Source organism: Mustelus asterias, chromosome 1 (assembly GCF_964213995.1).
Source record: "Mustelus asterias chromosome 1, sMusAst1.hap1.1, whole genome shotgun sequence".
NCBI classification, from domain to species: Eukaryota; Metazoa; Chordata; class Chondrichthyes; order Carcharhiniformes; family Triakidae; genus Mustelus; species Mustelus asterias.
In genome coordinates this window covers 49,769,224-49,783,559 of record NC_135801.1, presented here as the reverse complement: position 1 = coordinate 49,783,559, position 14,336 = coordinate 49,769,224, and the positions used below count along the sequence as shown (strand labels likewise).

At 43.0% G+C, this 14,336-nt stretch overlaps 1 protein-coding gene across 1 annotated transcript in view; it reads left to right on the top strand.

Moving 5' to 3' along the window:
* Positions 1-14,336, top strand: part of frem3 (Fras1 related extracellular matrix 3) — a 209,039-nt gene that overhangs the window by 131,611 nt on the left and 63,092 nt on the right. The window contains exons 7-9 of the mRNA XM_078212092.1: positions 9,596-9,745; positions 12,880-13,089; positions 13,199-13,396. Coding sequence (XP_078068218.1) covers positions 9,596-9,745; positions 12,880-13,089; positions 13,199-13,396 — 558 coding nt within the window. The remainder of the gene's footprint in view (positions 1-9,595; positions 9,746-12,879; positions 13,090-13,198; positions 13,397-14,336) is intronic.

The following is a 14,336-nucleotide window of genomic DNA, read 5'->3' as shown; positions in this document are numbered from 1 at the left end:
AATTCACTTGGTGGATGGAGGAATCACATGACCTGTCCATTTTAATTACCCTAATACAATGTGTAATTATAAATGGACTACATTGTGGGTATATAGATTGAAGGTACATAACTGCATTTAGATGCAGTTTCGATGGTTTGCACATTATCAGTTGAACTGCAAAGATGTTGGCAATGCTGCAATTCAGTATATTCAGCTAAAACCTTATTCGATCGGCAGTTTAGGAATTAAATTGATGAATGTTTTTATTTCTTTTGCTTTGTTTTTATTTTCTTCAGTTTAAAAGTGTTGGGGTCATGCTTTTTGTGCATGCTTTTGTGAGTGGTTCGATTGACTTAGTAAAAGCTCTTTTTAAAACTCTTTATTAGCTTTGTAGCTGAAGCAATTTTTTTTGCTACTGTAGCAAGTTTTCTTTTTTATGCTAATGGGTGAGGCATTTCATGGAAATGTCATGGTACCTTTTGTGATGCCCATAACAGTGAATCCTTTGTCAGCTACAGGATGGGTGTTCCCACTTTGTAACATCTCATTCTGCTGCATCTCAGAAATGGGGTGATTTTACAGCTCACAGGACCCCTGCAGGAGAGTGCATTGGCCTGTCTTCCAGGGAGGTTGCTACCGGAGAAGAAAGAAAGACATGGAGTTTACATTGCGCCATTCTTGGCACCAGGACATTCAAAGCACTTTTACAGACAATTAAATGGTTTTGAAGTAAAGTCACTGTTAATGTGAAGGAAAAGCCTTCTGATTCACTACCAATTGAACCAAAGCTGGGAGAGCGTGCATTGGGCAGCCATCGATATTACTGCTGCACATCGGTCCATATTTTGCTTTGCATCCAGACTTGAAGGAGAACAGCAAGTGGGTCATCTCTCAAAATGTAGCAGAATGCATCAAAAGTATGGATTCTACAAATATAGACTTGTGTGGTGGGAAGATCTATGGTCCATTGTGCTTAGTGATGCAGAATGAAATATTCATGTCGATGGAATATTTCATAGAATCTACGGCATGGAGACAGGCCCTTCGGCCCAAACTGGTCCATGCTGACCAAAATGCCCATCTAAGCTAACTCCATTTGCCTGCATTTGGCCCATATCCCTCGAAACCTTTCCAATCCATGTATCTGTCGAAATGCCTTTTAAATGTTGTCAATGTCCCTGCCTCAACCACTTCCTCTAGCAACTCATCCCACGTACGTACTAACCTCTGTGTAAAAAAGTTGCTTCTCAGGTTCCCATTAATTCTTTTCTCTCTTAACTTAAACCTATGCCTTCTCGCTTTCGATTCCTCAACCTTGGGGAAAAGACTGAGTGCATTCACTCTATCCATTCCTCTCATGATCTTATGCACCTCTATAAGATCACCTCTCAGTCTCCGATGCTCCAAAGAAAAAAGTCCTAGCCTGTCCAATCTCTCCCTATAATTCAGTCCCTTGAGCCCTAGCAACATCTTTGAAAATCTCTTCTGCACTCTCTCCAGTTTAACAACATCTTTCCTATAGCAAGGTGACCAAAACTGAACACAGAACTCACCAACGTCCTGTACAACTGCAACATAACTTTCAAACTTCTATACTCAATGCCCTGATGAAGGCCAGCATGCCAAAAGCCTTCTTCACTGCCCTATCTATCTGTGACTCCACCTTTAGAGAACCGTGCCGCTGAACTCCAAGATTCCTCTGTTCCACGATACTCCCTAAGATCCTACCATTCACCGTGAAAGTCCTACCTTGATTTGACTTTCCAAAATACAACACTCACACTTATCTGTATTGAACTCCATTTGCCATTTCTTGGCTCACTTCCCCAGTTGATCAAGATCCTACTGCAATTTTTGATAATATTCCTCACTGTCTACAATACCACCTATTTTGGTGATATCTGCAAACTTACTGATCATGCCTTGTACATTCTCATCCAAATCATTGATATAGATAACAAACAGCAATGGGTCCAGCACTGACCCATGAGGAACACCACTAGTCACAGGCCTCCAGTCTGACTCGCATCCTTCCACCATTACCCTCTTCCTACCATCTAGTCAATTCCAATTTGCCAGCTCTCCCTGGATTCCATGTGATCTCACCTTTTAGAGCAGCCTACCATGTGGAACTTTATCAAAGGCCGTACTGAAGTCCATATAGACTATGTTTACCGCCCTGCCCTCATCAACCTTCCTGGTCACTTCATTAAAGAAATCTAACAAATTTGTAAGACATGATCTCCCATGCACAAAGCTATGCCAACTCCTCCTAATCAAACCCTGTCTTTCCAAATGCCTGTATATCTTACCCCTCAGAATCCTCTCTTATAACTTACCCACCACAGATGTTAGGCTTACCGGTCTATAATTCCCAGGTTTTTCTTTGCAACCCTTCTTAAATAAGGACATAACATTTGCTACTCTCCAGTCGTCTGGTGCCTCACCCATGGCTAACAATGATGCAAACATCTCAGTCAGGGCTCCTGCAATTTCTTCTCCAGCCTCAAGCAGTGTTCTTGGATATACCTGGTCAGGGCCAGGAGGTTTATCCACCTTCATACATTTTAATATGTCCATCACCTCCTCTACTATAATGCGAACTGTCCCCAATATATCGCCACTAACTTTCCCAGGTTTACAAGTCTTCATGTCTTTCTCCACAATAAACACAGAAATATTCATTGAGAACCTTGACCATCTCCTTCAATTTCTCAAAGAAATCAAAAAGCAGTGGGAAAAGGCAGACCTGTTTTGTTGTGCATTTGGAGAATGACACTCAAGAACACTCGATAAACAAACATAACTTTATTGTGGTGTGTTCTCTCTCATAGCTGCTGCTTTTCTGTGCCCTGCTCTACATTGCATCACTTCCTTGCATTCATGACTACATGGTGAGCCTTAATTTCCCCCTTAACTTGAACATTCCCAAAACAAGTTCAACATGAACAATAGTCAATGGGTGAGTCACGACAATAAATTCAGGTGGTCTGGAGGTCATCACTCAGAATGGTTGGCAGCAAACCTCTCGTATTTTCATCTTCACACTGACAAGAGCCTTATTCTTTGATTGCTTTCAAGGTTTGTTTCATGGTTTGAATGAAGCGTTCTACTAACCCATTAATAGCAAGGTGATATGGAGCGGATGTAATGTGTTGAATGCTGTTTTCTTGTAGGAAGTTCTCAAATTCCTGCAAAACAAATTGAGGTCTGTTGTCGCTCACCAGCTGTTCTGGAAATCCAGAGTGACAAAATACGACTCGCAGCTTCTCAATGGTCTTCTGAGATGAGGGTGATGTCATCATAGCGACCTCTGGCCAATTGGTGTGAGCGTCAACAGTTACTAAAAACATGTGTCTTTTGAAAGATCCTGCACAATCCACATGTACACATTGCCAAGCCGCTTCAGACCACTCCCATGGATGCAGGGGTACTGAGGGGGGTAGATTTCTTATCTTTGCACTGGAAGAATATGTTCTAGCTTTTTATTTCAATCTCAGCTTTGCTTATGGTTTGGGAGAAGCAAAAGCTGTGAGTCTTCCTTAATGCAATGGCATGATATGGTAGACCACAGATCCTGCACCATAAAGAGATGCATCACAAGCTAACTGTAAGGGTAAAGTAGGATCAAAATGTGTGAGAGCTTCAGATTTAAGTAACACCTCTTTGGCCTATGTGAAGGTGTTATTGCATTGATCCAACCACTTCCATGTCTTTTCTGGCACAAGAGGTTATGTAATAGCTTCAGAATTGTTGCCAAGTTTGGAACAAATCTTTGATAATAATTCAACAATCCCAGGAAGGAACATCACTGGCTTATATTCTTGAGGTGCAGGCACTTCTGTGATGGCTTAATCTTAGAAGGAGATTGGTGAAGACCGGTGACATCAATCACATGTCCCAGATACTTACGATTGGATGAACTCACACTTGTCCTTATGGACTTTCAGACCATAGTCTTCCAATCTCTGAAGAGTGGTCCCAAGTTTCACAGGTGTTCCTCTTTATCCCTTCCAGTGTCTGGGATGTTGTCCGGACAGCACTGGAGTCTGCTCAGGATCTGATCCATAGCCCTTTGAAACAATGCAGGAGCAGATGTGATATCAAATGGCAATTTTCGGTACTGGAAAAAAATCTTAGAAATAGAATCATAAAATCCCTACAGTGCAGAAGAGGCCATTTGGCCCATTGAGTCTGTACCGACACTCTAACAGAATATTTAACCTAGGCCCTTTCCCCCGTTCTATCCCTGTGACACTTTTACCATGGCTAATCCATCTAACCTACACATCTTGGGATGCGAAGGGGCAATTTAGCATGCCCACTCCACCTAACCTGTCCACCTTTGGATTTTGGGAGGAAACGCTCACAGAGACGGGGAGAACGTCCAAACTCCACACAAATTCCACACTCAAGGGACCCAGGTTCGACTCCAGTCTTGGGTCACCCAGTCACCCAACACTGGAGTTGAACCTGGGTCCCTTGTGCTGTGAAACAGCAGTGCTATCCACTGTGCCATCGTGCTGCCCTTATGTGTCACAACTGTTATAAGTTCCTGTAACTTGTCCACATTCTTCTGCAGGTAGACTTGACTCAGGTCAATTTTGCTGAAATTTTGGCTTTCTGCCAATCCGAAAAACAGGTCCCCAATGTGAGGCAATGGGTACTGTTCAGCACACAATACTGGATTTATGGTCATCTTAAAGTCCCCACAGATCCTCATGAAGCCATCTTTCTTGATGACTGGAACAATAGGCATAGCCCATTTGCTGACAGGTTCCAGAACTCCAGTCTTCACAAGCCACTCCAGTCAGCCTCCACCTTCAGCCTAACAGCAAATGGTACAGTCCATGCCTTCTAATATTTTACTTGGCTTCCCTCTTTTATTTTCATTTTGACTGTAATGCTCTTCATGCTCTCTAATCCTCCATTGAAAACAACAATGTGCTTTTAAAAAATTTTCATCAGGCCTGATTCTCCATTGCCATCATGTGGACTTCAGCACCATTCAGTTGAATCTTCCCCAGCCATGCACAACCCAGTTTATTAAAGTTTATTTATTAATGTCACAAGTAGGCATACTGCAATGAAGTTATTGTGAAAATCTCCTAGTCCCCACACACCAGCGCCTGTTCGGGTACACTGAGGGAGAATTCAGCATGGCCAATGCATCTAACCAACACATCTTTCGGACTGTGGGAGGAAACCAGAGCATAGAACATAGAACAGTACAGCACAGAACAGGCCCTTCGGCCCACGATGTTGTGCCGAGCTTTATCTGAAACCAAGATCAAGCTATCCCACTCCCTATCATCCTGGTGTGCTCCATGTGCCTATCCAATAACCGCTTAAATGTTCCTAAAGTGTCTGACTCCACTATCACTGCAGGCAGTCCATTCCACATCCCAACCACTCTCTGCGTAAAGAACCTACCTCTGATATCCTTCCTATATCTCCCACCATGAACTCTATAGTTATGCCCCCTTGTAATAGCTCCATCCACCCGAGGAAATAGTCTTTGAACATTCACTCTATCTATCCCCTTCATCATTTTATAAACCTCTATTAAGTCTCCCCTCAGCCTCCTCCGCTCCAGAGAGAACAGCCCTAGCTCCCTCAACCTTTCCTCATAAGACCGACCCTCCAAACCAGGCAGCATCCTGGTAAATCTCCTCTGCACTCTTTCCAGCGCTTCCACATCCTTCTTATAGTGAGGTGACCAGAACTGCACACAATATTCCAAATGTTCCAGAGCACCCGGAGGAAACCCACGCAGACACGGGGAGAACGTGCAGACTCCGCACAGACAGTGACCCAAGTTGGAAATTGAAGCCAGGTCCCTTGCGCTGTGAGGCAGCAGTGCTAACCACTGTGCCACCCCATCAACGCTGGGTAGTTTCCCTTCACTTTGTGTAGAGGCAAATCTGCTGTTTATCCATTGAGTTGCACAGTCACTTCAATGTGGCACCTTCAGGTACACTGAGGGAGAATTTAACATGGCCAATGCACCTAACCCGCACATCTTTGGACTGTGGGAGGAAACCGGGGCACCCGGAGGAAACCCACATAGACACACGGAAATTGTGCAAACTCCACACAGACAGTGACCCAGTCAGGAATCGAACCCAGGTCCCTGGCTGTGAGGCAGCAGTGCTAACCACTGTGCCACCATGCCGGGAATGTGTTGGAATTTCTCATTAGTCTCTGGCAAAAGCGAGACTGCTGCCCCAGTGTCAACTTCCATCCTTACTTCTGTGTGTAGTACCGATGCTGGCTAACACATGTAGTGATTGTTCCTCCTCTGACTGTGTGTTACTTCACTCTTCTTGACTCTGTTGTACAGCATGGACATTTCTCCTTTTATTTTGTTTAAATGTTGTCTTGCTTTGTTCTTGATTTTATTTTTATTTATAGTTGGCTTTTTATTCCTGCAAGCACACTCTGTGTCCTTTTGCTCCACAGCATCGACATTCCATGTCCTTTCACCAGCATTCAGCAGCAGAATGCCGTGACTTTGCACACTGGTAGCATGTATGGGCCCTGACAGCTTTGGGTGTTGATTCAGTGGACCCCCAAGTGAATGAATTCAACTGCTGGGCTTCCTTTGCAGTCAGAAACAGTGATTTCAATGGCTTTCTGCAAAGTGTGATTACTCTCAGTTAACATAAGTTACGGTGTTGATTCACTGCACAGACCACAAACAAGTCTGTCACTAATGCTGTCATTAAGCACGTCTCCAAATTCACAAAATTCTGCAAGTCTCTTAAGCACTGCAACAAATTGTGTGATTGAATCCCCCTCCTCCTGATTTCTTTTATGGAGTCTAAGGTGCTCTACAATTACCAGAGGTTTAAATGAAAAATGTGCTTGCAAAATTTCCACAATTTGCTTGTCTGTTTTAGTAAAGAGTTTCCTCCTGGCTTATCAGGTTGCACAAGACTCCAGAGGAGGTTAAAGGTTTTTCCTCCCATCACATTCAGGAATGTCTTCATCCAGTTTGTTTTCCAGTTCAAAATAATCAAAATGCTCAGAATAAGAACTCCACTGTTCCGCCTTCTCATCAAAAGCTCCAATGATGCCCAAACTCCTCATGCAAGTTTCCTGTATGCGTATTTTGCAACCACATTACTAGCAGCTACCTCAGTTTTCTTATTTACACAAGGCATTAATTTGAGCTTCACTCTGTCATTTACTACAGCCAGCTTTAGGATCTGTTTTTCAGGGTGTCTTTTACCAGCGTCCACACAAGCCAACTGATTTTCTCCATAATAAGCAATCTGGCACCACATGTGAAACCACATTCTGACTTTTCTTTGCTTAAACCTCTTTTTTTGAGTGGTTTAGTAAGTGCACCTCAGTTATCCTCATCATCAGTTTTTTGTGTATTTGGAGAATGACACTCAGGAACACTCGATAAACAAACATAACTTTATTGTCTTGAGTTCATCCTCAAACCTGCTGCTTCTCTGTTTATCATAGAATCCCTACAGTGCAGAAGGAGGCAATTCGGCCCATCAAATCTGCACTGACCACAATCCCACCCAGGCCCTATCCCCTTAACCGCAAATATTTACCCTGCTAATCCCCTGACACTATGGTCAACTTAGCATAGCCAGTCCACCTAACCTGCACATCTTTGGAGTGTGGGAGGAAACTGGAGCACCCGGAGGAAACCATGCAGACAAGGGGAGAACATGCAAACTCCACATAGACAGTTACCCGAGCCGGGAATTGAACCCTGGTCCCTAGTACTGTGAGGCAGCAGTGCTAACCATTGTGCCACTGCGCCGCCCCAGGTGTTTCCCACTCTGCATCACATTACATCACTTCCTTGCACACATGACTACAACAGGACTCTACTGTAAACCAGAAGCAACAATTATACAACAGGTGTCAATTGTAAATCAGTGCCTGTCTCAAGCTGATTATCTCAAGTATATATCTGCATCAATTATGGGTAAAATTTAATGCTCTTTCCTGAGGTGACTTCAGATGTGGTCATTTATTTAATCAGGCTAGAGTGTGCTGAGTACAGGAACTGAATAAATCTAGAACAGCAAGGCTAAGGAATGGCCTTTCTGCTCCATTATTGACTGAGGCCCCTAAGCAGGCAAGTAATGCTCTCCTAAGGGGCTCATCACACTACTGCTGGTGTTCAGCTAGTGGTTGGAGGGCAATTGCTAAGCATGGAACCGGAAAAGCAAACCGCTTTGTTTGTTTGCGAACTCCCGGGGGATGCCTCGCTGTTAGGCACTCAGTACTTGCTCAAGGAACTTAGCATTGGGAAGGGGGCAGAGCAACTTCTACCCTGCAATCCCTATCCACCTTTACTCACCTGTGACCTGGATCCTTCACGGATCCTGGGCCTTTGGTGAGTGCATTGGCATTGCTGGCAGATTGCTGCATTCTCACTGGTGCTGCCTGCAATGAACAGTTGCTGCCTCTGATTGGTCAACAGCTCTCGGACTATGGGATTTCCACGCTGGGATCTTTGATTCCAGGGAAGGTTTGTGTTTGGCCTTAATGTGATTGATTTTCTCCAAAGGAGACAACACTGCCTCTCCAGCCAGTGGACAAGTAACCCATCGCCTGAGTTAAATTCTACCCGATCTGTCTTGAAAGAAAATAACAATTACACAGTAAACAAAAGTATTCAGGAATTTGAGGGAAATTAGAATCCCTTTTGTATCACAGCTGTAGTTTCTTCATCTGGAGTTCCAATTTAATCTGAAATGCTTAAGTAAGCCGGTGTTTGGTACACTCGTGGTTGTGGTGCAGATGAGGTAGGAAGAGGTTCCAGCTGTTTACTGGAGGATGTCCAGTCTCTTGTCTGTTGTATTTGATGGTGATCATATCAGTGGCAGCAGGTACCTTCTTTGACCAGGAATATTATTTAAATTGTGGGAATAATGGGCCATTAATATTTTAAATAAATATATAAAATACATCTTTGTATCTAATACTGTGCTGTGTATTAATTTGCATGCTGATTAAGAACAAAAATAATCATTATGAAGGTGGCTGGTTGCTGATAGTTTCATTTGTGAAGTTATTGATTACTGTGCAGCCTTTGTCTGGTATGATTGCTGTGGAGTGCCAGTGGCAAGTCATGTTAATTAGTTTACTTACTGATAAGGAGATTGTTCTGAACAAGGAAACTGACTTGTTTGATGTTTCACCCTAAAGTTGATCGCAGGTTCAAAAGAGGGACAATCCAGGTTTTTTCTCTTTTCTCTCGGGCAAATTGATTGTTCCTATCAACTTCTTACCAATCAGTCAGGCCTGTTTGTTATAATGAATAAGTTTGAGTGGCAGCCCTATTCAATGAAGCTAATTACAACATCAGATAGGATAGGTAAAGGACACTGCTGATGGTAACATGATACTCTCCTTTCATCAGCATTCAGTAGCCACATGGATGTGTGATTAGAAGTTTCCGAAATCATCACCTTTTGCAACACTACCTGGGCTTTTTACAAGATCAAAGATGACATTGCCACTCAGAAAAAATACAGTTGTGGATTGAAGTTATTTGGAAGAGCCTCAGTAGCTTCATTTTAACATTGTGCTAGATTTTCACCATCTCTTGTTTCTGTTCAATCCCTGTGCACAGAACCTGCATTCTACTTTGGAGACACAGAATATCAGGTCGATGAAAGTGCTGGCTATGTGGACGTACGTGTCTGGAGGACAGGAACTGACCTGTCAAAGACTGCTACAGTCACTGTGCGTTCCCGCAAAACTGAACCAATGTCAGCAGAAGGTATGTGAGTCTCCAAGGCTATAGGTGATGTTTTCCATCTTGCATCATTAAAGATTTAATTTGAGCTTAATGTTAGAATTGTATTATTTGTGGACTGAATTTGTTTTTTTATAATCCCCACCTGCAGCCTCCTCAGCAACCTTCTGCTATTTCACTCTCCACATGTGAAAACCTAGACAGTGCATGACAACATTTAACCCCGGGGGGTCATCACAATCAAGTCTAATCTCATCTTTACTCAAATCTACTTTTGATCTTTCTAGCGGTGGTCACTGGGTAAAAATTGTGCACCAAAGGTTGATTTTTATTTTTGCTTCCTGTAGCCCAGGGGCACTGAGCTCATGTGTACCCTGTGCAGATGAATTTCACTGACAGATATGCAACCTTATCTCACCAGTCAATCTTTCTGTTATTATTCCAACCAGTGAAACGTCACTGAGATCAGAGATCATTGATCAAAGTGAAACCCTCTACCACTCATAACATAGAATCCAACCCCCTCTCTTTCTCTTCTTCCAACTGGAAATTAGTAACAGACATGCACTAAGGATTGGCACTTCCAGGACCATATTCTACATCTCAGAACTTCAGCAAAGAAGCAATTTTTTTTTAAATTAGAAATTATTTGTGGAAAATTGCATCTTAATAAATTTTCAGAATGGGTGTGTAAATGACAAATGAATTTTAATATATATATATATATGTATATATGTGTGTGTGTGTGGTGCTTTGGGAGGAGAAATAATAGGACCAAAACAGAAAATTCTGGAAAATCTCAGCAGGTCTGACAGCATCTGTGGCGAATGGAGAGAGCCAACATTTGGAGAGAGCCAACATTTCAAGTCTGGATGAACCTTTGTCAGACGACCATATACTCCTGGGAAAATATATATTTAAATGGATAATGGAGCAAAGAGATCCGGGGTACAAATTATTAATAGGGGCAATTCAGGTTAGCAGGCAGTAAAAATGCAATCAAAGCACTGGGGCTAAATTCCAGAGGAATAGAACTTAAAAGCAAAGAAGTTACATTAAAGTTGTGTATATCCTTGTCCAAAGCACACTTGGAGGATTTTACACAGTTGGGTCTCCTTGTTACAAAGGATGTAGGGGCAGTTGAGAAGGTGCAAAATTGATTTATCAAAACTAAATGGTACAGGGGAGCCTGAGCTGGGGAGCACTTCTCTCCAGAAAGAAGAGGCAAAGGAGTGTCCTGGTAGAGCTGCTTAAAATCATGCAGGATTTTGATAGATAATAGGCGGACATTTGGAATCTTGAGCCGAGACCCTTCTGTGTGTGGGAATAGCAGCGTGGTTCAGATCATTCAACTTATGGCTTCTGGCTGCCAGACGTGTAATCCCCGAACTACTGGGTGGTAATTAAAAAAGTACTTAGTCACTTCTGTGAAACATATCTTGCCGCCGGTGACTGATCCTGCCGACTAAGCCAGTTGTCAGGGGGTTTTCTGGGGGCTTCCCTCTAGTTCCATGTATTGAGCCTAACTCAGCTAATACAAAGACTCATGAAAGGCAGTATGAAGTTAAAGACATTCTTTATTTGACCAACACTCATTGGGAAGAGACAGTCGGAGATTCCAATTTCTTTCTGCATTACAGTACATGTGTAAAACAGATATACCTTTTCATTTCTCCTACCCAAGCTGTTATGCAAACTGGATGATCCAATTACATTAGTACACATTATTTATCTTGGCCAATAGCATTCTACCTTCTAGCAGAATTGGGAATTCATTGGTCAACCGGACACGTTTCTCCCCCCCATTGCCAATCTTACCTACGCAAATCCAGTGGGTTCAAGTGTTGCCCTTGCCATCTGCAAACCATGGGAACAGAGAGGGAGTCATTTCATCCTACCTGATGGCTACCCCTTATCAGTAAAAGCTGAATATGTCTATTCACTGCAGCCACAAGCTAAATGCCTAAACGGGAGTCGTGAAATGTGCAGGTCAGATGCCATGAGACAACAGAGGCTCAACATTATTCACCCTGCTGGAGGATAGAGGAAACTCAGTGGGGAGGGGGAGTGCGGAAATCCCTGTCTGACAGTATGGTGAAGAATGTAGGCCTGCTAAGTGGATGCTAATGTATGCCAATGGGTTTTAACCTTTTATGGCAGGAACCCCATTGCATCAATGGCGGGGTTGGAGACAATTTCAATGGAAAATCCCACCAATGCAAAAGGCATTTTGGGATGTCCACTGGACTCTCCAAATCCTCTGGCATTCCCGCCCACCGAAAATGTGGGTGGAAAATCCCCCCAAAATCTGGGCAGCTGCTGGCAATGCTGGAGTGACGGTAATGGGGGAGTGAAAGGTAATGGGGAACGAATAGTAATGGGAGAACAAACAGTACTGCTGGAATGATGGTAATGCTGGAGTGATGGCCATGGGGGAGTGACTGTAATGCTGGAGTGAAGGTAATGGGGGAGCAGTAGTTATGGCAACGGAGGGAGTGATGGTAATGGGGGAATGTGGAAATCAGGGTTGCGTAAGAGGCCATAATTTAAAAAGCTGAGACAATTTGGAAGTTTGTAGGACTGGTGGAGATCATAGAATTTGGGAGGTACGAGACCATGCTCTAATTATGCGTTCCAAAAGTTAGTCCTGTGTATCTTTTCTTAACCGTGCTAATATGGAAATATATAAGAACAAAAGAAATCTTAAATTAATAAAATGCTTTAGAACATTTTTCAGAAATTCTCAAATCTCATCACACAATTTGAATTTCAATCACTGTATTTTCAATGCAAATCCAGCAGCCACACTTGCACGCAGCAGTTTCCCACAAATGGCAATTGATCAAAATATTAAGAGAATTTCTTGCTGAACAGTACCAAGGAGTCGTTAATGTCAAGCTGAACAGGCAGACACTGCTGCAGTCCCATCCAAAGGGCTATCCCCAGGATTCTGCAGCACCTTCTCGGTACAGTGTGAGCCTAGTTTTGTGCTCAAATCCTGAAGCCTGCTGATGTAGAGGGGTGAGAATGACCCACTGAGCTAAGCATTTGTACTGGAAGGCACCAAACTTAAAGGAGGCTTTGTAAAAATCTTACCTATTTCATCATGTAAAAAACAGAAGCACGATAATGTAAGTCATCTGATTTTGTTTTACAAGCTGGAGTTGATTATGTTGGAATCAGCCGGAACTTGGACTTTGCTCCTGGCGTCACGATGCAGACATTCCGCGTCACTGTTCTGGATGATCTGGGCCAGCCTGTCCTCGAGGGGCCTGAGAATTTTGAGCTTGTGCTCCGTATGCCAATGAATGCAGTGCTTGGGGAACCTAGCAAGACGACAGTGACCATTAATGATTCCACGTCTGATTGTAAGTTTGGAGTCAGGAACCAACTGTCTTACCCATCTTCTCAACCACATCATCTGATTCTTCTCATTTTAACCAAAGTGCCTTTGTTTTTCTTCCTGTGTGTCTTCAGTGCCTAAGATGCAGTTCAAAGAATTTCATTATGTGGGGAAGGAAAAAGCTGGCAAGATTACAGCTGTTGTTTACCGCAGTGGGGATATTAGTTATAAGTCCACAGTGCGTTGTTACACGCGCCAAGGCACTGCTCAGGTTATGAGTGACTATGAGGAAAGGCCAAACACAGATGATTCCAGCGTTACTTTCCAACCTGGTAAGTAGGCAGTATTAACAGACTAATTCTTTGAAAACGCCTTGACCTGTGAACAGTGCAAAACGGCTGGTGTTCCCCTGCATATCTTTGCATTGTGTGTTTTATGATGTTTGCTGTAGATATTTCACCACGCAGTCATTTACAAATCCCCTATCCACCATCATCGAGACTCTGTGCTTCGTTACACTGAATGGAAGGGAACACATAGTGAACAGGCAACCTTGGGATACTCTACAAGTGACAGGCTCCAGTGCAGCATTTTGTGAGTTGTGCATCATAATTATGAATGATAAAAAGCCAAGGGAGAGGGAAGAGAGACTAAATGAGGAGGGAATATAAACTGGATAAAGAAAGAGGATATTCATGGTTTTGAAGTTTCATTAGAGGAAGATGTTTTCCCAATCTCTGTAATTTCAGTGGGATATTTGAGACAACTCCAGCAAAATGGCGTTACAGTCTTTTCTCTGGGGTCTTGGCCGCTTCACCACTGAAGTTATAGCCGGAAACTGGGAGAATGCGAATTGAGTTTCTGGCCCCACACTTTTAAGAATTATAACTGAAATTTGCCCAAGGTTTATGTGAAAATATTATCATAAGGACACTTTAGACATTCATCAGATTTCTTTTCCCCTTTATTTTAATATAGTTACTTCAAATGAACACGAGAGCATAAGAAAGAGATCATTTGGCCCTTCGAACTGGCTCCCGCATTCATTAAGATCATGTCTAATCTGATTGTGACTTTAACTCCACTTTCCTACCAGTCCCCTAACCTAACATCCCTTGATTCACTTGTAGATCAAAGATCTGTCTAGCTGAACCTTGAATATATACAGTCGCCCAGCCTCCACCGCTTTCTGGCCATTTGTATTCTTAGTACATTACTGTTGTGATGGTGATTGTTTTGCAGACCTCACTTTGTTCCTTGATTTTCTCCTGT